The sequence below is a fragment of the Balaenoptera borealis genome (genome assembly GCF_965194805.1).
Source record: "Balaenoptera borealis genome assembly, chromosome: 2".
Classification (NCBI taxonomy): domain Eukaryota; kingdom Metazoa; phylum Chordata; class Mammalia; order Artiodactyla; family Balaenopteridae; genus Balaenoptera; species Balaenoptera borealis.
In genome coordinates, this window is record NC_138867.1 from 78,636,416 (window position 1) to 78,662,722 (window position 26,307).

Here is a 26,307-nt window from a genome sequence, read left to right on the forward strand (position 1 = left end):
GTAGCCTGTTTTACATGTATCTCATATAAATAACCAATCGTGTGCTATTGGTTGCCCACCCAACATTTACCTATTCAAATCCTTCCATTATTCACCTCTTTCTTTTCTAAGAGAACTTGGATTTTAAGTACCCACTCACCTCCACATGACCATCTCTTTCAGCAGTTGAGTTTGGCCAAAAGCAATCATGTAGTTTCATTCCCCTTGACAGCGATTAGTTTTGACATGATTATGGGCTGCAATTCTGCATCTATTTCCCAATCCAGTCCTTTTACCTAAAGAACTTCTTCAATGCTTCCAGCAATGTGGAAGGCGCTTTTACCCTAACTTCCAAACATGAGCTTGTTTTTTTCCTATGTTTAAAATGCCGTTAAGTCATTTCACTTGGGATTTACTTGTGCTCATGTCAGAATCCTACCTGGAAATTCCTGAGGCCTGATCTTAGGCCACTCAGGTGTTTTCTCTGCAGAGCCCAATTGTGCATTTAAGCATTTATTCAATAGCATTTGGTGAGCATCTACCATTGGTCATCTAACGCGCACTGAGGATACAGTGGTGATACAGGATAGAGTGGCTTACATTGTAACTGGGGAGACAGAAAGTAAAGAAATAATCAAATTAACAAATTGATAAACTAATGTCAATAGCATGTTTTTGTCACATCATCAGGTAGTCTATTATCAGAAAGAATATTATAGACAGCAGAATGGAACACTCCCGTATTGTTCTTTCCCTGAAGATAGTGCTATAATTGTTGAATCATTCCTTTGAAAAAAATCATTTTCAAATGCAGACATGCTTTAGGCTCAAAGCTGGGCTTTTATTCTGGGCTCCTTTAGGAATAAAGTATAATTAACGTAAGTGCTAGTGGTTTTGTTCACACACACAAAAACTCCCTTTTGTACTTTCATTAGGTAATGCAGCTCTTAGGAAAGATAGAGGCTTCCAGTTCTGAGCAAATCTCAAATTTAAAGATGGTCCAGGGGGATTATCACCAAGAAATGAACCTTTTGGAGTTCAAGTAAGTGAATGGAAGATTTTTAATTGTTTAATGCATTCCAAAGGGTTTTGCTTAATGAAAGCATTGGCATTAAATAAAATCCTATCCCAGGAATTTGAACCTGTCCAGAATTAAAGAAACAAACTGATGCAGAGAATATTTTACACTAAAGTAATTTATACAATATCCTTAATTTTAAAATATATATATTAATTTGTCATTCTTTTTTTGTATAATATCTGAACTAAAATGATACTTTCTGATAGAGTATAATTTTAACTTATCAATTGTACATTAAAATGCCTCAATGTAAAGCACTATTGAACATACACTGATTCCACAAGATTATCAAATAATTTTTTAAAAACTTTCATTCACAAGCTTTTCTTTTATGATTTCTTTTAAGATCCTCTCCTTGGTTCTTTACAGTATCCCTATTTTAATACTGGTCTATATCCCACATTACACTGAGTTTTCCCCTGTACAATGGAGAGAGCAACAAAGGAGACAAGATGCCACAAACATTCAGATTACTGGCCTCCTTATCCTCAAATCCTCCTTTCTTATTTAAATGACCACCGTTTCCTGACACCATGGTTCAGGCAAAGGGAAATTCTAGGCACTTAGATGATACCACCTTTACTGCCCCTTCTATTCTTGTTCTTTCTCCTCTCTGTCCCACACCACTTGAGTTTAATGCCTTGGTCAAATCGTATTCTGAGTACACTCTTTCTCCATTTTTCCCCATCTCTACCATATTTCATTAAATCTAAGTGCCATTGACTATAAGATATACCATTACACTCTTGTACCTCTAAGACATGAAGCTAACAATTAAACCGTAGCATGCTATCATTTTATGACACCTCCCAATTTCAGAGATGTTAAGTTAGGAAAAACGTGTGTCTTAGAAATTGATGAACAACAGTAGTCATCACTAAAACTCAGAGAAGTAGGTGTCTTGGGTAAACAGAAAATACCTACTTTCTTCATACGCTAAAAAAGCAGGCCTAGGTTCTTAAATTCTAGCACAATGAGGGTGCTCAGTATATATCTGTGTCATGATTGATCTAATCCCTTTAGCTTAGAATTAAGATAGAGAAAAGTGTCCAAAGGAGAAATAGAAAAGTAAACTGTTTCTAGAAGTACAATTTAAGAAGGGATTTTATTGGGAGAGGAAAGGGACTTATAATCTGGAGTGGAAGACTGGCTTAAAGGGATCAAGAATATTAACAAATAGAAAAGAGGGGAAAAGGAAATGTTTGAGATCTAGGGCTGACTGCTTCACTGCAGGTGCTGCATACTTTTTCCACCTGCAGTCCTGTGGGAAATCGGCTTATAGATGAATCATCTAAATAGTTAAATCTGAATCTGGACACTTTTGTAACAGTATAAACTGGAATCGTTCTCTCACTTGAAATAATGAAGTCTTAAAATTTCATTAGTATTACAGTAGGTAATATGAATTTATAAACGAGATTTTTCCCCCAGGCAAATACTTATAAGCTCCAGTAATTCAATTACACAATTGACTCTTTTTTTATTTAAAATTTCTCCACCGATTTTTTAAATTAAAAAGTAATATGCATTCATCGTAACAAATAAAATAAGGCAAAGATGAAAATAGAGGTCACCATTCAAGCTTCGTAATGTAATCAATGCTAACACCAGGGGTGTATCCTTCCTCACTTTCCCGCTCATTAATATAAATATGTAACAGAAAAGGGAGATTTTATGTATATACATATATAATATATATAACATACATTATATACAAAGAGAGAGCATGGGTGTTTAAAATAAATCCTATACACATTACTCAATAATTTGTTTTCTTCCAGGACATCTTGGATATCTCTCTCTAGATCAGTGAATATTTTTCTAGCATTATTTTTCACAGCTGCATAATATTTTAACTTACAGATATGTCATAATTAATTCACCCATTTATCTTATTGATGAATAGATTCTTTCCAGTTTATAGCTACCACAAACAAAAATTATTGTGTGCATATCCTTAAATTTCCTTAGATATAGGTGCTTTTATTTCTACAGGCAAGATTCTTAGGTCAGAGTTTATGTTTTTATTAATTTTTATAAATTTCTTTCTAAAAATGTTGTAGCAACTTACTCACACCAGCAACGCATGAGAAGACCTTTCTGGACATTCTCATCCACAATGGATATTCTTCTTAATATTTGCCAATTAAAGGATAAAAAATAGCATCTCTTGTTTTCATTTGCATTCCCTTCACCCTTTGAATTTCCTTTTCTGTGAATTGCCCATTCTTACCATTTATCTTCATCACTTTCTTATCAATTGGTAGGATTCCTTCACATTAGGGATATTAACCCTTTGACTGAGCTATGTATTGCAAAGTATTTTGCTCAAAGAGAAAGTAAGGCAGGTAGGGCTCTTTTTGTTTGTTTGTTTTCTTCTTTTCAATCAGAGCACTTCTCAAAGCAAAGTGGATGGGGTATAGAATTTGCTTTACTTTTTTAAGAAACAACTGTTTCTGAACAAAGGGATTGAAAGCTTTTAATAACATTAAAGTGTAAGTTTAACTGAGCAATTTTCCCATTTAGAAACTTTAACAAATTCAAGTTTAATGGTCAACTGAACACATTTTATATTGAACTTAAAAGCCACAATACTGTCTTGGGGTTTTCTAGTGAATCTTTGGGACTTTGGCACTGATCACTAGACCTGACAAAGGAAACGCACAGGCTGTGCATCTGGACCCCTGCACTGAGCCTTCTCTTTCCAGAAGGGCCTTAGTCAGATGTTCAGCTAAGTAATGTCCTAAGCTGACAACTGAGTGCTTATAGAGCAAGAGTCTCAGCCATCATGAACTATGGCTGTCTTTCAGCAAGGGGTGGGCAGGGCAGCACTTAGCAGCCACTCCCTGGATAGCTCTTGCTGCTGATGCTGTTCAGTTGATAGTGATTTATAAGAAAAAGCATTTGGTCAATGAAGCAAATGCACAGAGTCAAACCTTACCACACAGCTTTGAAAATGCTACCACAGTAGAAAGTGGACCAGAGCAAGGACCTGTCTCATTTATCTTTGTATCCTCCACACCCAGCACATTCAGACACAAATAGAAGCCAGTGAATGAATGTATGTTTTGAGCACCTATAATATGTAAGTTGTGTTTTGGAATATCCAAAGACATAATCATGGCCATATACAGTGGGGGAGAAAACACATAAATAAGTGACAAGTTCATAGCAGGTAAAGTAAAAGTTGAGAGGGTGTTAAATGAGATATATCAGTAGGCAGAAATAATAAATATTCATTGCCGTTTTTAAATGCCTACCAATCCCTAAGTGCTCAAGATGTGCAGGTACACCCAGCTCTGCAGTCTGGGTCTTATCTTTAAAAACAAGGAAACATATAGTCATGGAAATTAAACAATTTACCCAAAGTCACACAGCTAGAAAGTCTCTGACTCTAAATCTCAGGTTATTTTTGTCAGTTTGTGATGTCTCCATCTCATAACTCCACCTACTGTAGTAAACTAACTGTGCCACAGAAATTTAGGGAAGGGAAAAATCACATGTGCTCAAAACTATGATGGTATGAGGCTATAAAGGTACTGATATTTAAACTCAAGTACAATTTACAATGAACAATTAACAAAAGTCTTCGTATCAGAGTGGAGTCGGAATTGCTTTTTAATTAGTCTCACTAATTAGAAATCACAGAACATTGAGAAGAAATTAATTTAAGATATATTGGTATAAACTTAGTAGAAAAAAAAAGTTTCTTGAAATTTATTTCTTGCTTCTGACATGAAACTAAGATTCTTAGACTCAATCTCTAAAGAAGCAATAGTACCAAGTCTAAAGCCCTTATTCAGATATGATTACAAAAAATGAAAACATCTTCTGTGTTTACAGCCCATCAAAGAGCACTAAATCTTTTTATATTCCCATTTGGTTAGAGCCACCATCTGAATTCTTGAGAGCCTGGTAATAGTAACAGTTTCCAAGAATTCAAAATGTTCACATCTTCTAAAAAAGTTCATGCAACAGATTGTTGAATGCAAGATAACTGGGTTTGAGACATAAGTGAACTGGTAAAACTAGCCCAGAATGGAGCTATGTCCTCACTTATGTATGTCATCCAGAACCAGGGAGGTCACTGGGATATTTGTTCCAAGCCCCATACTCTGCCGTCACCATTCACTCTCGCCACAGCTCTCTACCCTGGGCTCCGGTTATGTCTATAGAGCCCCGTTAAATTTTCTATTAGTTTTCTGTAACTTTCTCCCTTATAATTGAACTTGGTGTACATTTTAACCTGATTCCATTAGTATGAAAAATTTTTTTAAAAACCAGTCTTTATCTCACATTTATCCTAGCGAGGTCGCTGGTTATAATTTAAAAGTCTGACTTGTGTTTTGAGGAAAAAGGAAAGAAAAAGCTATCTATCAATCTATCTATCTATCCATCTATCTACCTAGCTACCTATCTGTATCTAACTATATCTGACTGAAGTGCTCCCATAACCACTGGTATAGGAGATTTGGGAACTAAAATGTGAGCGTCATACTAGATAAATTCATCCTAATGAGATTTTAACTGTATGTTAAAATTAACATGCAGTTGACATAATAACTGTATGTTATAATTAACAGAAAAATAATTCTTACATGGCAAATCATGTCCACTATGTTAGGAAAAAGTCTAAAGAGAGACAAAGATTTACATAAACCTCTCTGTTTATCCTTTATACCTTTCAAGGAGAATGCTTTTTAAATAATGCTTTCATATTTTAATAAACTACCAGCAGACAGAATCTGACTTCTGATTGTTATCAGGAAGGTGAGTCTCCAATTGCAGGCAAAATCTTGTAATAAGAGGATCATAAGAAGTAATTCAGTCTTTATGGTTTATTTTAATTTCAGAGTTTCAATTACTGCCATGTCCTTCTAGAGACATTACCTGGGTACATTTAATGCTTCCTTGATTTTCAGAAGGATTTTAATATTTTATCAGTGATGAGAGTAAATGCTCTCATTTATTTACACAGTGAAGGTGAGCACTGAAGGACGGATTCTTGATTGTAAAGCCACCTCTTAGTTATCTGGAGATTTACTGTCCCCCTTAACCATCACTATTAATTAATTCTTCCACCAGAGACCAGGCAAGATGAAAATCAAAGATTAGGTCTCTAAATAGCTTGACAAGTCTATGATTTGTTATTTGTGAACGGCCCTAATGAAAGGTATTCAATGAAAACTAATAAATCATTTATTCAACCTCTACTTAATTGAGCACTTTCTATATTCCAGGCATTAGTCACAGCCATGAACAAAGCAAAATCCTTGCTTTCATGTGCTAGTGGAGAAGATATATATATATATATATATATATATATCACATGATGATGAGCATTTTGGAGAAAAATAAAGAAGGGTAAAGGAATAGGGAGTGTCAGGTTGGACAAAGTTTTTTTTTTTTAATGTTGTCAAAAACAAGAAAAGCTTCTGTGATAAGGTGGTGCTTGAATATAAATCTGAATGAAATTAGGGCAGGAGCCATTATATATTCTAAAGAAAAATGTTCCAGATAGAGGTAACAGTTGGCTAAAAAGAGGTTGTCCACCTATCAGCTGGGGACTTATTTGTCTGAGAACCAACACCTGTTGTTAGCCAGTAGCACAAGTGTCTAAAAATCATGATTAGACTAAGAACAGGAAGAGTAACCAACTTCACCTTCTTCAATGTTGAGATACTCATCTGCATCAGGTACGCTTTCTAGGTGAAAAATGAAGATCGGAATTTAACTATCATACTACAACAAATATAAGTATTGGAAAAGTAACTACCTTTCCATTCCTTGATTTCACCATCCAAATCCGAGTTTCTCAACCTTGGCACTATTAGCATTTCGGCTGGATAACTCTTAGCTGTGGAGCTGCCCTGTGCCCTGTAGGATGTTTAGCAGCATCCTGGCCTCTACCCACCACAGGTCAGTAGCACCTCCTATCTGTGACAACCAAAAATGTCTGCAGACATTGCAGAGTGAGCCAGAGTCTAAATAAAAATGGAAGTGGCCTCACATAACTTGTCTTTTCCTACTATTAGTCCAAACACTCTTTCAGGAGAGCTAAAGAAGCAAATACATGCAGTATATGTCCAGCATGCCTTAGGCAATTTCCAGTGATAAATATCACAGACTAAATTAGCTGCATGTAACTTTTCCTGATCATTAGAGTAAATTATTTCAAATCACCCCACATTGTAAGGGAGTCCTGAATATTTTCAACAACAAACAACGTGCATTGTTCGTGCCAATCTAATATTTAGCCTAGTCTAAAAGGGAGTCTGAAATTAACTTCTTACCAAGAGCAAGTCACAAGCAGAAAACATATACAGAAACTACTTGCCAGCCCCCATCCCACCTCTTCTCAGTCCCGTATTTCTCAGTCATTTCAGATGAGGGTTCCCCTCTCAAGCTCTCAACCACTCCACAGTGAATTTTCAAATTGCTGGTACATGATTCCAATCATTTTAATCTCTGTAATCTACCTCTGTTGTTGAAAATCCTTCATTCTCTGTTATTTAACACTCCTAGGGTGCATCAACTTGATGCCAGCGATCCCTTCCTGCACACCTTGTTATTTCTGATTTTGCCCCACATGAGTAATTCAGCATCTCTTTAAGTCCCCCCCAACACCCCCAAAAGAATCCACTCACAGAGATCCATTGGTGACCATGGGGACTTTACTGAAGATTTTGCCTAAAGCAGAGATGACAGCCAAGAAGTGTCTCCCTTGGACACTCTGCTTCCCCAAATTCCTTTTGGGGCTCTCTTCTTTCTCCCCTCCCCGCTTCTCCCTCTGACTGTTCTCTCCTTTAGTAGACAATGCAAGTCCTCTCTGGCCCAGCTCCACCCCAGCCTCATAGTGGCCATTATAGAGCAAAGATTCGGCAAACTACCGCCCTTAGCCAGTCTGCCCGTAGCTAAGAGTGGTTTTTACACTTTCTAATCACTTTTTAAAGAAAAGAGAATTATACTCATGACATGTGAATATTATATGAAATTTAAATTTCAGTGTACATAAAGTTTGATTAGACCACAGCCAGGCTCATTGTTTCTTTATAAACAAGCCAGGCTAATTTGTGTCACCTGTGGCTGCTTTCCCGCGGCACTGGCAGTGGAGGGGTTGCAAAAGAGACCACATGGCCTGAAAAGCCCGAACTATTTACTATCTAACCCTTACAGAAAAAGCGTGCTAACCTCTACCATAGGGTGACACCACGCCAAGTGACTTGTCGAAGTAATTTTTCCGCACACACTCACTGCGCCCTGGGCCCCGAGAGGAAGCCTGTGTGGATGACACGGGCCTTTCTGCACCCGCGTGCTCCTGCCACTGTGTAGACTTGCATTTCAGGCTGTGCAGATGGGTGTCATCAGCAGGTGGGCTGAACGCCAGCTTGGGGCAGGGACCCAGTATGTGCTCCCTCACCGCCCCCCCCCATCACCCCATAAGTGCTTGCTGGGCACATGGACCCTCATCATCCGAAAAAACTGCAGACTGTTCAATAAATTTTGGTTTTAGGTTTAAATTTACTTATTAAAATAGAGCAAACTACTTTTCCCCCTAGATTTAATTCCCTTTCAACGAGGCTATATGAGGAAATGGAGAACCATCAAAAATGGACAGAAAACCGGTCCATCAGATGTGAACAAGACCACCTCGGCCATGTAAATCAGCATCTGAAGCTCCTGCAGGAGAAACTGGTACGGGGTTGTGTTGCTTATGAAGTTAACAGCCGCACAGCCACTGTCTAGATGGGAGCCACGAGTCAGTCTCGAAAGCCACACTTACAAATTCACAGTGACCCTCCCTGTGCCACTCGCTGATTTCTTAGCACTGGAATAGAATGCAGAGGCCTGCCTTCTGGTCCTGTTTGCTACTCCCCAGCTCTGTGAACCCACACTTCTCAGAACGGGCTCTACCTGTACCAGAATAACCCAAAGAGAGTTTTTAAAAGTACAGGTTCCTGGTCCCAACCCAGAGCTGAAGCATCAGACCCTCCAGGGCCTTCCCTGGGAACCTGCGCTCCCAGACAAGCTCCCTGGGTGATGCTTAGATACAAATAAAGCCTGAAAACTGCCTTAAACAAGTCGTTTTACCTCTCCGGAGATCCGTTGGTAGATCAGAAGTTTATCAAAACTCCTTTTCCAGGTCAGACCTTGTAGAGACACCCCCAAGCTTTGGGGTGAGGTGACCAGGACACACAGGAAACCTATCGCAGGCTCCCTTCTCCCACGCCAGCCAGCACGCTGCTGAGCCCTGGGGGCAGCACAGGGCCGTGAGTGTCACCAGTCGCTGCCTGTCTTGCAGATGATGCAGATAAGATGTTTCTGGAACTTCAGTGGAGGGGCTTTAGGCAGCCAGTAAACGACGCTCCAGTTACCCCACCTGAGTTTGTTAAAACTGATAGAAGCAGGAGTCCAAGAGAGGGAGGTAAACGTTACAGCTTTCTCACTGACAGGCTGTTGAAGCATGTGTGGTCAGATCTGCGGCCAAGTGGGCCTGCTGGGCCTGCTCCGGATTTGGGCAGAGTCCTCCACCAGGTCTAGGCAGCCCTGGGTGACCACGGGGTCATCTGCAGGCAGAAGCCGCCCATCACAAGGAAGAGAGAGACTGGAATCCACCGTTCTTCAGGCAGGTGGGACCAAAGAGGATGAAAGGGGCCAAGTCAGTCTGCTGGTAAATTGCCTGCACAGGAGCCGGGAGGAACAAAGAAGCTAATTAGCTTCAGGCTGCCTCTGCAGCCCCCAACCTGCTGCCCATTAGAATCACCTGGGGAGCTTTTAAATGCCATCAATTCCCGGGCTCCATCACAGACCAATTAAATCAGAATTGTGGAGGTGGGGAGGTGCTGGTAGGAGAGTTATGGGCCAGGTGATTCTAATAGACAGCAGGGTTAAGAGAAGCACTTCTACCTGAAGCCTGTCCACGTAGAGATAGGCAGCTTGAGGGAATAAGGACGTCTAACACACAAGCATGTCCAAGGAGCTCTGGTCAAGCAGTATCTAAAATGCCTTCCTTGGCTACACTTCTTTAAACGCTAAAATTCCAAATCCTCAGACATTTCATAAAGACCACAGCCCTTTCTTTTCTCCCATAGCATGTAGAATTCCAGAAACTACAAATGAACAAGGCCAAACGAAGGCCAAACTTACGCTTGTGAATAGCTTTAGATACAAGGGAACTTGGTTTGAATTCTCACGTTTAGCACAGAAATGCAAACTTGTTAAAAAGCATTCTCTAAGCTGAAAGTCAAATCCACAAAGGTGTTCTGAAGCTTTATCACATGATATCTTTTGTAGGATATGTCTGAAAATATAATGGAAGAAAAATTACTGAAGCTTTCAAGCAAATTAGAGAATTTCATTAACATGCAGAAACAGGAAGCAGATCTAAACAAAGTAAAGCATATAGAAAATAAACTGTCCAAAAAGATGAACCAACTGGAAAAGCACGTCTGGGGAGAATTAGAGAAAATGCAGAATGAATATCAATCAGGTGAGCAGATAACCTTTGATTAAGTAAAGAACATCAGTCCTTTCCTATCCAGTCCCTCAGGGTTTTCTACTTTGAGCTAATGGCCAGAGAGCAATCTTGTCATTAGCGAAGTGACATCCTTTGTATTTAATCCAGCTTTCCTAAATATCCCATAGAATGTCAGCATACCACCAGAAGGTGGATAAATATGTAGATTCCCTTTCTCATTCACACTTGGCAGTGTCACAGGCTTGCCATTGCTGTGAGATTTCTTTTTTTTTTTTTTTAACCAAGATCATAGAATCATAAAACTGTTAGACTTGGAAAGTCCTTGGAGATCATCAAGACCTGATTTGTGGGTATATCATGAAATTAGGAGCCTAAATCAAATGTCCCTCATTGAACTGCAGGTAATGAGCCTGGATAGTTGTCAAACTGGAGACCTGACCTTTAGAAGTAAGAAAGAGAGATGAATGAACAAAGGCCAGTATAATGACTGCTTTTCTTCTTAAAGAGGCTAATGGCAGCAGTGTCAAGCTGAGCTAACATCAAAGAGGATTAATTTGAAAGGCTCATGTAATTTGTCAAAGGGAAGGACGGGGGTTGGAGAGGGTGGGGGGACAGGTGCTGTGGAGCAACCATCTGTCCCGAGCCACAGTTCTGAGAGAATTACCGGGAGTCAGAAGGTTCCTTTATGAGACACAGCCCCACCTCATTCCCTGTCCTCTAGATCTCAGAAAAATTCATGGAAATGGTCCTGTATGGAGATGCCTTGGAGGTGTCTTAGAAAGATATGGTCTCAATCTGCCAGATGTTCCAAGCATATAAGGAACATTTCCTGCCTAGAAATCAGACCCTCACCACCCTTCCCCACCAACTTCCACCACCAAATCAAAAGAATGAATTATCTGGCCAGGAATCCTGCCCCAAACTTAACAGGCCATTCTTTCAGGGCCCTGCTTGCTACTTAGCTACCAGAAGTTGAATTTACTCATTCTAGTACAACCCCAGGATGAACTGAAGATCAATTAGCAATCTACATGTTTCTGCGTTTTACTAAGTGTGAGTTTAGCAAATGAGGACTCCCAACTAATGGTTTGCTCTTTTATGCCTTTAATAAAAATGTGTTGAGAAATGACTATGTGAAAGCCTCCAGTGAATAAGATATGGGCTGTACCCTATGAAATTTGAGGTCTGGTAGGCTGTGGTCATGAGTGGCTAGACTTGCATAAGAGAGATAGAAAGTGCTGGGGCCAGGGGCAGGGGAGCAGTCAGCGAGGGACCATTCCTTAGGTCCTTCAAACAGGTTGCTTTCAGAGAAGGTTTAAAATCTCATCTGTGGCCTTTACCTTCAATTTGGTAACAAGAATAAAAAAAAGAGATCATCCAAATTTCTTTTCAAAGTGTATAGAAAGAAGATATTTTAAATTTCTCTCTTGAAATATAGAATTATTTCATTATGCAATATATTGGGATGGAGGGGAAGGACTTGAATTTTCACAATGAAGCCAGATATAAGTTGAAACACTGTTGCTAATGCATCTTCATGACATACAAGAAATAAATTATTGTACATGTTTAGACTGGTCTTAATGGAATTTAATATGCTTTGAATTAAACAATGATCAGTTATGGCAGGACTGCTGATTAGCAACTTTTGTTAAAACGTTTAAAAGTTCCAATGCATTGTTTAGTCTCAGTATACCTATTTTCATATCCTCTTCTAGGATTTAAATTGATTCATGACTCTCTCAACTCCCTCCAACAAATACAGAAAACAAAGATGGATTTAGAGAAGTATAAAGTACAGAAAGACCTAAAGAAATTGCAGCGTAAGATAGTGGAACTCCAGGAAGTATAAACTTTCCAGCCATCTTCCTTTTCACCAGCCAGTGGAGTGGTTTGTTGGCAAAAGTTGGGAAGAAGAAAGCTAATATCTCTGGGATGTTTACTGCTTCTATTTCTTACCACCTTTTTAAGGAGATGAATGTACCAGGAAACCCAATAAAGCAAAGAAGCTTTATTATGTCTTCATTAATTTATTAGTGAAAAAATTAAGGAATTTCTTTCCATACATGCATTTTATATTTTTATTTGCCCACAAATCTGAATGTTGTACATAAACGAGTGAAGTAGGCCTAGTATAATATATTAAAGAATGGCGGAAACTGTGGAAAATTGGAGACCACTTACCTGTCTAAAAATAATAGCAACTATGGAGTTCCAGTCCATTATTTACATGCATAAAATCCATTATTGCCAAAAATTTTATTTTTCAAAAGAAACCAGAAATCTGATTTTATATGAAACCATTTATAAGCATTAGCAACTAGTGTAAAATAGTTCTTAAACTGTGAGGGAATGTCTGTAGGGCAGATACAGTCAACTGAAATGTCAGACTGCAACTTCTGATCCAGAGGTTTTAGTTTTCTAACAATCCCAATATTTATAGCAAGTCTAACTTATGCACATTTAAAATATTAATTCATTGTACTCAATATGTATCAGAATTATGAGCAAGTAAGAGTTAACGATGTGAAATAAAAGAATACAACAGTTTCCATGAAAAACATCCAACATAATTTTATCTTGGTGCTAAATTCAGAAGCACTTCAAAAGCACTAATTAGTTTCCCATAAAATTAAAATATTTCTAACTTTTGTAGATATAAATGTTAAATGGAGAGCCTGGTATTGGGCGGTAAAATCACGAAAAATAAAAACAAACTATTCATGTCTTGCACTTTGTAGAGAAATGTGTACTCTTTTACATTATTAGGGAGTCTACAAATTGGTACAATAATTTAAAGGGCAATTTGAAACCATCTATTAACATTTTAAAATGTATATAACCTTTGACCCTGGAATTCTACTGCTGGAAATATATATTGCAGGGGGGAAAGAAAATTCCAAAATGTGGAAAGATATATAAACAAGGATGCTCATTATAACATCATTTCTTATAGTAAAAAAACTGAAAACTGCTGAATTAAAAGGAACTGATTGACTAAATTAATGATATCACCAACAAAAAATGCTATCCAACACTTAAAAAGAACACAGAAAGATATCCAAGATATGCTGTTAGGTGAATAAAGCAAGCTGCAAAACTAAATGGATGTGATCCCACCCGTGTCAAAAATATTTTAAAATAAGTTAAAATACACTTACTACAGTATGCAAAAAAAAAAAAAGTAAGACTTTACAACAGACTAGCAGTGACTGAATTATGAAGAATTTTGTTTTCTACATTAAGCAATTATTAATGCTTTTATATTATTACAATATAAAATGTTTCCAGTAAAAATATGTTTTAAAAAACAACCACAACAACAAATATACTATGATCCTTTTAATGTGCTATTGGATTCTGTTTGCTAGTACTTTGCTGAGAATTTTTGCATCTATGTTCATCAGTGATATTGGCCTGTAGTTTTCTTTCTTTGTGACATCTTTGTCTGGTTTTGGTATCAGGGTGATGGTGGCCTCATAGAATGAGTTTGGGGGTGTTCCTCCCTCTGCTATATTTTGTAAGAGTTTGAGAAGGATAGGTGTTAGCTCTTCTGTAAGTGTTTGATAGAATTCGGCTGTGAAGCCATCTGGTCATGGGCAGTGGCAGAGGTCAGCGTGACGTTGCAGCAGCCCGAGGCGCGCCGTGCGTTCTCCCGGGGAAGTTGTCCCTGGATCACGGGACCCTGGCCGTGGCGGGCTGCACAGGCTCCCGGGAGGGGAGGTGTGGAGAGTGACCTGTGCTCGCACACAGGCTTCTTGGTGGTGGCAGCAGCAGCCTTAGCGTCTCATGCCCGTCTCTGGTGTCCGCGCTGATAGCCGCGGCTTGCGCCTGTCTCTGGAGCTCCTTTAAGCAGCACTCTTAATCCCCTCTCCTCGCGCACCAGGAAATAAAGAGGCAAGAAAAAGTCTCTTGCCTCTTCGGCAGCTCCAGCCTTTTTCCCGGACTCCCTCCCGGCTAGCTGTGGCGCACTAGCCCCTTCAGGCTGTGGTCACGCCGCCAACCCCAGTCCTCTCCCTGCGATCCGACCTCCGAAGCCCGAGCCTCAGCTCCCAGCCCCGCCCGCCCCGGCGGGTGAGCAGACAAGCCTCTCGGGGGGCTGGTGAGTGCTGCTCGGCGCCGAGCCTCCGTGCAGGAAGTGCGGGAATCTCTCCGCTTTGCCCTCCACACCCCTGTGGCTGCGCTCTCCTCCATGGCTCTGAAGCTTCCCCGCTCCGCCACCCGCAGTCTCCGCCCGCGAAGGGGCTTCCTAGTGTGTGGAAACCTTTCCTCCTTCACAACTCCCTCCCACTGGTGCGGGTCCCGTCCCTATTCTTTGTCTCTGTTTTTTCTTTTCTCTTTTGCCCTACCCAGGTACGTGGGGAGTTTCTTGCCTTTTGGGAGGTCTGAGGTCTTCTGCCAGCGTTCAGTAGGTGTTCTGTAGGAGTTGTTCCACATGTAGATGTATTTCTGATGTATTTGTGGGAAGGAAGGTGGTCTCCATGTCTTACTCCTCCGCCATCTTGAAGGTTGCCTCAGAAAAAAGCCAGTTCTTCTACTTTAAAAGCACTTCTTATTGTCTCTGGCGAGGTAGGCTAACAGCTACATAAACATTATGGACATTGACTGGAGGTGGGCAAGGTGCTGGTGCCAATGTGCAGTGAAGCATAACTCCTCCATAAGTTCTGGCCATCAAAAGCAAACACAAGAGCTATAACTGTCAGGTCAAAGTCATTAGTATCCAACTACCAGATGCTTCTCCAAAAAAAGTTATGTATTACATTCACAAGGGAAACATTCAGGGATGGACTTCAAGTGCACAGGGCCTACATGGAAGCATGGGAATGATGCTGGATAAACCTACTCCTGCAACCCAAAACCACTCCCAAACCAAGGAAACTACATAGTCTTTATGCTCAAATTCCATTGCTTAGCACTTAAAGGGTTTTACATATTCACAACAGCAACAAAAAACCCTAAAAAGAAAACACACACCCATGAGATTTTATGGATACCGCCTCTGCAAGGATTGGTTGATAACTAAGGAGAGCAAGGTTTTTCAAAGCCAAGAAAGTGCTAGGTACCTAAGACATAGGAGGGCCAAAAGAAAGTTGATGGAAGAGAGGTTAGAAAAGTCAAAGAAAACCAAAAGCTGGCACTTGTGATGTTATCAAAGACTAATTGAAACAATTAGTTCACTGTGGGCCTCAATTTCTATGAAGTTCAAAATCTAACAAGAGTGAAGTATTCCTTATGACTGGATAGGTTTAAATTTGCATGTAAAGCTGGAGAAAAAATAAATTTGCAGTTAGTCCTTTGGAAGAGGTTCCCTTCCTCCTAAGGTTCTTCCTAGAATTGTGGAAGATAGTGGTACCAGGTAAATGGTAGCATCAGAATACACCTTGGAAGGATAACTGAGTCAGTCACAAAGACACATACCTTGACTCATTTACATTTCTTTGAGGTAACAGCAATTAACAAAATTTGACAATAATATTGAAAATGATCTTGGGGGCCAAACTGTTTGCCTAAGAAAATAGACAATTTTAGAAGAGTGAATCTGAGTTCGCCTGTGCTCTCTCTCTGTAAAACGAGGATAATATCTACTGTAAAACATTATGTGAGAATAAAATGAGGCGACAGTGTAAAGAGCTTGGCACATAGTAGGCATTCACTCTACTCCTGCCTGTAAGTCCCTGACTGCTGAGGCCCTGGGCGGTAGAGACTACTACCTCATAAGCATAAGAAGCTCCTCTGCTGAAGCAGTTGGTACAGTACCAGATCTTCTGCAATGCTAGATCTTACTTGGGCTTTCTTAGATGCTACTTGATGTGCACAAAAGCTTAATGCTGCCTACATATTTCCCAGTGTTCATAGGTATTCACCACTGTCTAAATTTGGGTCTAGTGAGTTAATAATTTATTCTGAACCTAGTTCTTTGACAGAAAAGCCATCCAACAATATACAGAGCACTTGTTCTGAGGCACTCTAGGGCTGACCTCAGGCAATTTCAAAATATGTTTATTTCTACCTTACTGAAGCTGCTTATGACCATATAAATTTGCCTTCTCAGCAGTGCTTTTTCTCTCTAATCTCCTTCTTTCCACACAAACTTCTGTTCCATTTGGCTTTTCTCTTATGCCCAAAGACACTTGTGTCTCAAACATAAGAGAAATTAACACTGCCAGGAATACACATAGGCGAAAAGACCCCCATAAAACTCAGTCAGCCAAGATAGAACCTGCAGTTGTCTTGTTTCCACACCACCTGATTTCTCTCTAGGCTAATTTCCAAACTTCTGAAGCCAGCAAATATTCTTTACATAAAAACTATTTGTACACTATTTTCCCTTTCTTGAGCTATTAAATTGGACAGAACAATTAAGATTCGAACTTTTAAACCAGAATATGGTGGTTTTCCAAAATAACTCCTGATCGCCTGATACTAAACTTTACAGCATTTTTTCTCCATAGGGATTAAGCAATGACCGTACTTTATACTATCAAAGGGAAGGAAATGGCATTAAAAAGGCAGAGTCTTAGAAACTCACGTTATTTAAGCCATCTGGGAGTCAGATAATCCAACAGCATGCATATTCTACTTCATGGGTGGGCCTTCTGAATGAAGTATAACCTATTTCGCATGTAGCAGGCACACGTAACTCCATTCAATCATTCATAGGATGATTCAGAATTTAATTCCATTAAATTACTCTCAAAGCGTAGGCCTATTTTCCTTCTCAAGGTCTTAGTACCTAGAACTGATTACCCACCTTTCTACAGTGAGGTCTCTTTGAAAAGGGTTTCTACCCTAAGCAGGTTTATAAGCACTGGTGAGGGGAGGGGGTGTGCACCGCTGTTCACTGAAAATCAGAGTTGATGTTTTGCAGGTGCTGCACCAAGTTTATTTCAGTGTTTTGCTTTAGGCTCACTTTGGACTTGGAAAACTTTGGTGGCCTTAGAGCAATAGAAATCCATTAGAAATCTAGCTCAAGGCTCTGATTTTACACATTCACATTAAAAACTAAACGCCAAGAGATAAGACTTATCCAGTCACATCCCCATTCAATATTGAAACTCAGTTTGAAATACATCACTTAGGTTTTGTGAGTATAATCCAGTGCATTTTCTTTTAAAGAGAATTAGAGAGAAGTATAATACTTAATCAGCTAATTTGGTGACACTGTGCTGTTAAGTAGAATGTCGAGTGAGAATAGTTCAGACACTATTACAGAAATGAACAGCCACATATTCCTAACAGTCAAGTACTTTTGACACTTATATTGTCACAGTAACCATTTTTAATAACTCATTATCTTTATCTGATGACCCCTTTTTTGGCAACAATTTAGATGATGATCCTCAATTCCAGTTATCTGGTGAAATTTAAATTCAAAGTATGTGTATTCATTTTAACAGTTTACACAATGAGCAATGTACTAATTTTCTACTGCTGCCCTAATAAATTACCACAAACCTAGTGGCTTAAAAACAACATAAATTTATTATCTCACAGTTCTGTAAGTCAGAGGTCCAATATGATTCTCACCAGGCTACAATCACAGCCATCAGCCCGGCTGCATTCCTTTCTGGGAACTCCAAAGGAGAAAGTCTCTTGCTTTTTCCAATTTCTAGAGGCTGCTCTTATTAACATGGTTGGTGGCCCCCTTCCTCCATCTTCACAGCCAGCAAGGTAGAATCTCTCCGACCTCCCGCTGTCATGTCGCTCTCTCTGACAGGCTCTCCACTTTTAAGAACTCTTGTGATTAAACTGTGTTCACCCAGATAATCCAGGATAATCTCCCCATCTCAAGGTCCAAACCCTAAATCACATCTGCATAGTCCCTTTTGCCACGTATTCACAAATTCCAGGGGTTGGGACATGGACATCTTAGGGGACAATTATTCTGCCTACCACAAGCAGAAATAACAAGATAAGCATTTTTTCAATACCCATCTTCTCTCCAGAATAAATATAACTTAAATATGTTTTAATCATAGGTATTATATACAGGGAAAGCATGTGGTAAAGCATGAAGCCCAAATGAACTTTTTTACTGATTCAAACTCATGCAAGATCATGACATACCAATTATTTCAACAGTCCAGTGATGTTATATGCAACCCAATGCTTTTTTCAATGGATACTCCAATTTTAATTATCCTTCTCCTGGCATCATTTCCCTTCACTAAAACAAATAGGTATTTGAATTCTAAGTTCAAATCACAAGAAAAAAATACTTCAAATATTTCATAACACTGTTTGTTAAAGAGATACTATTCTTAAATTTCTTACTTCAAAACATTGTGAGATCTAAAGATAATTTAGCATTTATAAAAAAATTATAGTTGTGTAAGGTATTTGTTTAGGTAAATCAGAATTTAAAATACATACTGCTATTCAAAAAGTTCCAACTCAGCCAAAGAAAGGAAAAACCCTTTATTAGATAGTACAGGGACAGCTAGACACTGAGTGGTCTTTAGGTGCAATAGATCTTAAGTGACTATATTTTCTAAACCAAAAATGATATACTCTAAACAAGGTAAAATTTCTGACTTTTTACATTATCTGTATAAAAAGTCTTAAAATAAATATATATACACATATACATGGAAAGATCACTATACTTGTATCTGATACATAAATATATCTTTCTGAAGTAAAAAAAAAAAAAACAAAGGCAAAACAAAAAACCTCTACTGCAAATTGAAGGTCAGTTTATAACCAGCAGATGAGTGCTATGCCTTATAACAAGCAGTATGGGAGCTTGAGAAGTTTTCTATCCATTAAGACTAAAGTGGGAAAAAGGAAGACCTGTCCAGAGACAAGGGTCAACTTGGCCAAAACAAAGTTTCCACATTTTTTAATACAAAAAATTGAAATGAATCTGCAAGACACACTGACTCGTACAAAAAATATGCTTCATTTTTGTGTTCCTATAAAATTTCCCCAAAGCAGATATCAAATTTTCTGTGGAGCAACCAAATACGTATCTTTTCATATTCATATATTACTTAACATTCAACATTTACCTAACTAATGTTTCATACTGGTTTAAGTAACCACATCTTTTAATTCCCTTAATGTACAAGCTGAGTATTTCTGTCCAATCCTGTTTTGTGTAGAGTCCCAAATTAAAAGAAGTTTGTCAACTCATTTCGTAAAGTGAAAAAAGAGTATAGCCTTTAAACTAAGGTTATTTTTTTAATCCTGACCAGAAATTAATGCAAGGGACACTTCAAGAAATATGACAAGTGATCCCAAACAGACTGCGTTCCAAATGTTTACTCATAAGCTAAAATGTATTTCTCCCATAGGAAATGACCATCAGATGCCAAGCTAGCCTATAAACATCTAATCAATAATAAATAATCAATTAATAATAATAATAGCAAAGGTAAATAAAAATTGGCAGAAAATGCACTATAATTCTCAAAGAAATAATGAAAATAATGAAATACTTAATATGAATGCTAAATATTGGTATGTCAGGAAATAATTTTTAATGTAATCTCTCTAATTAAACTTATGTATAAACTCTGAAAAGAAATTCCAGCCTCTTTTAAAGTTTAGAATCTGGTAACACTGATTCACCTCAAATTTTCTCTGCTTTAAGCATGCTGTTTAGCACCACTCTTCTTTACTAACTGCAATTAAATGACAATGTTTAAAACACTTAGCACAGGTCAGAGGCACAAAGTCAGCTCTGTATAAATTATATGGTTAGGAATGATTTGAGAATCACAGTAATTAGGGAGCAATTTGAAGAGAAGGCAACAAACAAAAGAGAGGATGTATGTACGTCTATGCAAAAAAGAAGTTCCTGAGATAGTATTAACTAAGGTATTTTCCAATCTTCCTTTCTAGAAAACCTGGATCTGAGGTTCCTGGAGGCCAGAACTAGGCAATGGAGTCAAAAGGTTACTCCTTGATTATAGGCTTGGAGCAAAGGCTAGCCAAGTCCACACTGTAGGTGAAAGTGACCTTGTGAAGCAAGGTGACAGCCCAGAAAGCAAATGGGGAACAAGAACTGACTCCTAAACATGTAAGCAGACGGATGCAGCCCATTCTGGAGGTAAAGGCTGATGTGCCCTCTTGAGGAAGCAGGAGGGCAAGGGCCCCAGGACTGCACAGGCAGCCTTTTTACGGCAGCTCTGCTAAGTCTGTGGACTAGGCTGTTAAAAGCACTGAATCAGTTTGACAGTTGTGAGGACAGCAAGAAATGGGCAGAGAATGGCAAGTGCTTGATCTTATTAAAGAAAGAAGTAAAGGGCAGAATCATCATTGGATTAATCCAGTGGTTCACAAACGTGAATGGCCCAATATTAGAATTTCTCAGGCATGCCTTTAAAATGCAGAGTCCTAGCCCCCAACCTTAAAGATTCAGATTGAATAGGTCTCAATGATGATAATATTCAGCCAAATGATAATATTCAGCCAAATGTGGTGAAGTGGGATTCAATTCACCACATTTAGTTCAATAACAGTTCAATAGATTAACCTGTGGAGTAAAATTTAATTACAGAATATTATCAATTTGTATCATCTCACAAAGTAACACTGTGAAGCTGCTCGTTTAGAAAAACTACATACATAAATTATACCACCCATTTTCATACAATAAATATGCAAATGTCTGAAACATTTTAAAAACACAAATCCAAAGTAAGTGACATATAGGTTCCTCAAGTTAACATAAAGGGTTTTTTTTTTTTTTTACATCTTTATTGGAGTATAATTGCTTTACAATGGTGTGTTAGTTTCTGCCTTATAACAGTGAATCAGTTATACATATACATATATCCCCATATCTCCTCCTCTTGCATCTCCCTCCCACCCTCCCTATCCCACCCCTCTAGGTGGTCACAGAGCACCGAGCTGATCTCCCTGTGCTATGCGGTTGCTTCCCACTAGCTATTTTACATTTGATAGTATATATAAGTCCATGCCACTCTCACTTCATCCCAGCTTACCCTTCCCCCTCCCCGTGTCCTCAAGCCCATTCTCTACATCTGCTTCTTTATTCCTGTCCTGCCCCTAGGTTCTTCATGACCTATTATTTTCTTTTTTTTAAGATTCCATATATATGTGTTAGCATACGGTATTTTTCTCTTTCTGACTTACTTCACTCTGTATGACAGACTCTAGGTCCACCCACCTCACTACAAATAACTCAATTTTGTTTCTTTTTATGGCTGAGTAATATTCCATTGTATATATGTGCCACATCTTCTTTATCCATTCATCTATCGATGGACACTTAGGTTGCTTCCATGTCCTGGCTATTCTAAATAGAGCTGCAATGAACATTGTGGTACATGACTCTTTTTGAATTATGGTTTTCTCAGGTATATGCCCAGGAGTGGGATTGCTGGGTCGTATGGTAGTTCTATTTTTAGTTTTTTAAGGAACTTCCATACTGTTCTCCATAGTGGCTGTATCAATTTACATTCCCACCAACAGCGCAAGAGGGTTCCCTTTTCTCCACACCATCTCCAGCATTTATTGTTTGTAGATTTTTTGATGATGGCCATTCTGACCAGTGTGAGATGATACCTCATTGCGGTTTTGATTTGCATTTCTCTAATGATTAGTGATGTTGAGCATTCTTTCATGTGTTTGTTGGCAATCTGTATATCTTCTTTGGAGAACTGTTTAGGTCTTCTGCCCATTTTTGGATTGGGTTGTTTGTTTTTTTGATATTGAGCTGCATGAGCTGCTTGTATATTTTGGAAATTAATCCTTTGTCAGTTGCTTCATTTGCAAATATTTTCTCCCATTCTGAGGGTTGTCTTTTCGTCTTGTTTATGGTTTCCTTTGCTGTGCAAAAGCTTTTACGTTTCATTAGGTCCCATTTATTTTTGTTTTTATTTCCATTTCTCTAGGAGTTGGGTCAAAAAGGATCTTGCTGTGATTTATGTCATAGAGTGTTCTGCCTATGTTTTCCTCTAAGAGTTTTATAGTATCAGGCCTTACATTTAGGTCTTTAATCCATTTTGAGTTTCTTTTTGTGTATGGTGTTAGGGACTGGACAGATCATCCAAAATGAAAATAAATAAGGAAACACAAGCTTTAAATGATACATTAAACAAGATGGACTTAATTGATATTTATAGGACATTGCATCCAAAAACAACAGAATACACTTTCTTCTCAAGTGCTCATGGAACATTCTCCAGGATAGATCATATCTTGGGTCACAAATAAAGCCTTGGTAAATTTAAGAAAATTGAAATTGTATCCAGTATCTTTTCTGACCACAATGCTATGAGACTAGATATCAATTACAGGAAAAAATCTGTAAAAAATAAAAACACATGGAGCCTAAACAATACACTACTTAATAACCAAGAGATCACTGAAGAAATCAAAGAGGAAATCAAAAAATACCTAGAAACAAATGACAATGAAAACACGACGACCCAAAACCTATGGGATGCAGCAAAAGCAGTCCTAAGAGGGAAGTTTATAGTAATACAATCCTACCTTAAGAAACAAGAAACATCTCAAATAAACAACCTAACCTTACACCTAAAGCAATTAGAGAAAGAAGAACAAAAAAACCCCAAAGTTAGCAGAAGGAAAGAAATCATAAAGATCAGATCAGAAATAAATGAAAAAAAAAATGAAGGAAACAATAGCAAAAATCAACAGAACTAAAAGCTGGTTCTTTGAGAAGATAAACAAAATTGATAAACCATTAGCCAGACTCACCAGAAAAAAAGGGAGAAGACTCAAATCAATAGAATTAGAAATGAAAAAGGAGAAGTAACACAACTGACACTGCAGAAATACAAAGGATCATGAGAGATTACTACATGCAACTATATGCCAATAAAATGGACAACCTGGAAGAAATGGACAAATTCTTAGAAATGCACAACCTGCCGAGACTGAACCAGGAAGAAACAGAAAATATGAACAGACCAATCACAAGCACTGAAATTGAAACTGTGATTAAAAATCTTCCAACAAACAAAAGCCTAGGACCAGATGGCTTCACAGGCGAATTCTATCAAACATTTACAGAAAAGCTAACACCTATCCTTCTCAAACTCTTCCAAAATATAGCAGAGGGAGGAACACGCACAAACTCATTCTATGAGGCCACCATCACCCTGATACCAAAACCAGACTAAGATGTCACAAAGAAAGAAAACTACAGGCCAATATCACTGATGAACATAGATGCAAAAATCCTCAACAAAATACTAGCAAACAGAATCTAACAGCACATTAAAAGGGTCATACACCATGATTAAGTGGGGTTTATCCCAGGAATGCAAGGATTCTTCAATATACGCAAATCAATCAATGTGATACACCATATTAACAAATTGAAGGAGAAAAACCATATGATCATCTCAATAGATGCAGAGAAAGCTTTCGACAAAATTCAACACCCATTTATGATAAAAACCCTCCAGAAAGTAGGCATAGAGGGAACTTACCTCAACATGATAAAGGCCATATATGACAAACCCCCAGCCAACATCGTCCTCAATGGTGAAAAACTGAAACCATTTCCACTAAGATCAGGAACAAGACAAGGTTGCCCACTCTCACCACTATTATGAAACATAGTTTTGGAAGTCTTAGCCACAGCAGTCAGAGAAGAAAAAGAAATAAAAGGAATCGAAATCGGAAAAGAAGTAAAGTTGTCACTGTTTGCAGATGACATGATACTATACGTAGAGAATCCTAAAGATGCTACCAGAAAACTACTAGAGCTAATCAGTGAATTTGGTAAAATAGCAGGATACAAAATTAATGCACAGAAATCCCTTGCATTCCTATACACTAATGATGAAAAATCTGAAAGTAAAATTAAGAAAACACTCCCATTTACCATTGCAACAAAAAGAATACCTAGGAATAAACCTACCTAGGGAGACAAAAGACCTGTATGCAGAAAATTATAAGACACTGATGAAAGAAATTAAAGATGATACAAATAGATGGAGAGATATACCATATTCTTGGATTGGAAGAATCAACATTGCGAAAATGACTATACTACCCAAAGCAATCTACAGATTCAGTGCAATCCCTATCAAATTACCAATGGCATTTTTCACAGAACTAGAACAAAAAATTTCACAATTTGTATGGAAACACAAAAGACCCCGAATAGACAAAGCAATCTTGAGAAAGAAAAATGGAGCTGGAAGAATCAGGCTCCCTGACTTCAGACTATACTACAAAGCTACAGTAATCAAGACAGTATGGTACTGCCACAAAAACAGAAATACAGATCAATCGAACAGGAGAGAAAGCCCAGAGATAAACCCATGCACATATGGTCACCTTATCTTTGATAAAGAAGGCAAGAATATATAGTGGAGAAAAGACAGCCTCTTCAATAAGTGGTGCTGGGAAAACTGGACAGCTACATGTAAAAGAATGAAATTAGAACACTCCATAAAGGGCTTTTTGAAAAAATAAAATAAAATAGGAAAATGTGCTTTCATGTCTTAAAATCTGAAATTCTGAAATTATATCTGATATCGATACTATAAAGAAAACAAGACAGCCATTTCTTTTTTTTTTATTTAAGGAAGTTCATCTTTTCATCATGATTGAAGGAAATGCATGATCAGTTAAATATTGTCAGCATTATTTTCCAAAATTTTTCATTAATGTTTTAAATGCAGGTTTACACCTAAGTGTTTTGATTTATATAAACATATCCATTAGCAGTCTAAGACTCACCTAACATTTATATTAGGCTTCTTCAACAGAATCCAAGATGAACCACTAGTAAAACAGAATATAAGATTATCTGGATTTTAGATGAGTTGGTCTGCTGAACTCAGGAATTCACAGAAGGAATTAAATCTTTGAATTTGTTGTTTAATAAATAAAATTCTGCATTGTGCTAATCTCCTTTTGCATATTATTTAGCAAATGGCTATTAAGGCTTTATTGTAAGGGATTACCAAAAAACAGTCCAATGGTGAACCATGCAAGATAGCGAAAATAATGATTTACAAATAACTAATGAACAACTAAGGGAACCATGGTTTTTCCTTTCATTATAGACTTCTCAAAATCAAAGACATTTTTCAAATTAAAGTTATATTAAGAGTTTATGGAAAATTATACCTCTAGCTTAAGAACTTAAACGTCTTTAGATTTAAAAAAGGAATGGATGATTACAACTATAGTTTTTTTAAATGTTGCTCTGGGGAAAAGTCTTGATTCTTTGTTTCATTCTAATAGCTTTTTCTTTGCTTGCTTACTATAAAATAAAGCATTGTTATTGTGAGGACAATTTCTGATTCAGTTCCAGTGCTCTTGTATCTCCATGAGTTTTGGCATTGTTTACCAGCACCTGTGGGAAATTACATACAGGAAATGTTAGTATTTTCTTTACTAACAATACCTATATTTAGAGTCATAGAAGCCGAGTAAGCCAAAGGGCAGCAGGCAATATCAAACTACACAAGAAAAAGTGACTATGTGCAAACTTTCTGTCATTTTTGCTGAAATAAACTGTTCAAACAAAGCTAACATCAGAGATAAGCACAATTTACTCAAATGCTCAACAGTACGGATGTCAACATTTTGATTGTTACCACTGCCAGCACTGCATAAAGTTAAAGGTTTTGTTTGGAGGCTTTGTTTACAATACTGTCACCTCTAAACCCTTACCCCAAAAGACCACTTTATGCATAGAATTGTTCAAATGACATTGTTCTCCTTTAAAACCAGAGCTGAGGATCAAGGCTTGGGTTCTAAGCTCTATTAAGAACCTTTCTGTAATTTTCATCAATTCCACAAACTAGAA

At 38.0% G+C, this 26,307-nt stretch overlaps 2 protein-coding genes across 10 annotated transcripts in view; one reads left to right on the forward strand and one right to left on the reverse strand.

Annotated features, from left to right (window-relative positions):
* Window positions 1–12,587, forward strand: part of FAM81B (family with sequence similarity 81 member B) — a 58,185-nt gene extending 45,598 nt beyond the window's left edge. The window contains 4 exon segments of the mRNA XM_082381092.1: window positions 915–1,021; window positions 8,620–8,755; window positions 10,355–10,550; window positions 12,257–12,587. Coding sequence (XP_082237218.1) covers window positions 915–1,021; window positions 8,620–8,755; window positions 10,355–10,550; window positions 12,257–12,390 — 573 coding nt within the window. The 3' untranslated portion in view covers window positions 12,391–12,587.
* Window positions 12,588–25,049: 12,462 nt separating this feature from the next.
* Window positions 25,050–26,307, reverse strand: part of SKIC3 (SKI3 subunit of superkiller complex) — a 162,110-nt gene continuing 160,852 nt past the window's right edge. For all 9 annotated transcript variants that reach the window (XM_082375059.1, XM_082375060.1, XM_082375062.1 and 6 more), the window contains one exon: window positions 25,050–25,851. In XM_082375059.1, coding sequence (XP_082231185.1) covers window positions 25,777–25,851 — 75 coding nt within the window. In that variant the 3' untranslated portion in view covers window positions 25,050–25,776. The remainder of the gene's footprint in view (window positions 25,852–26,307) is intronic.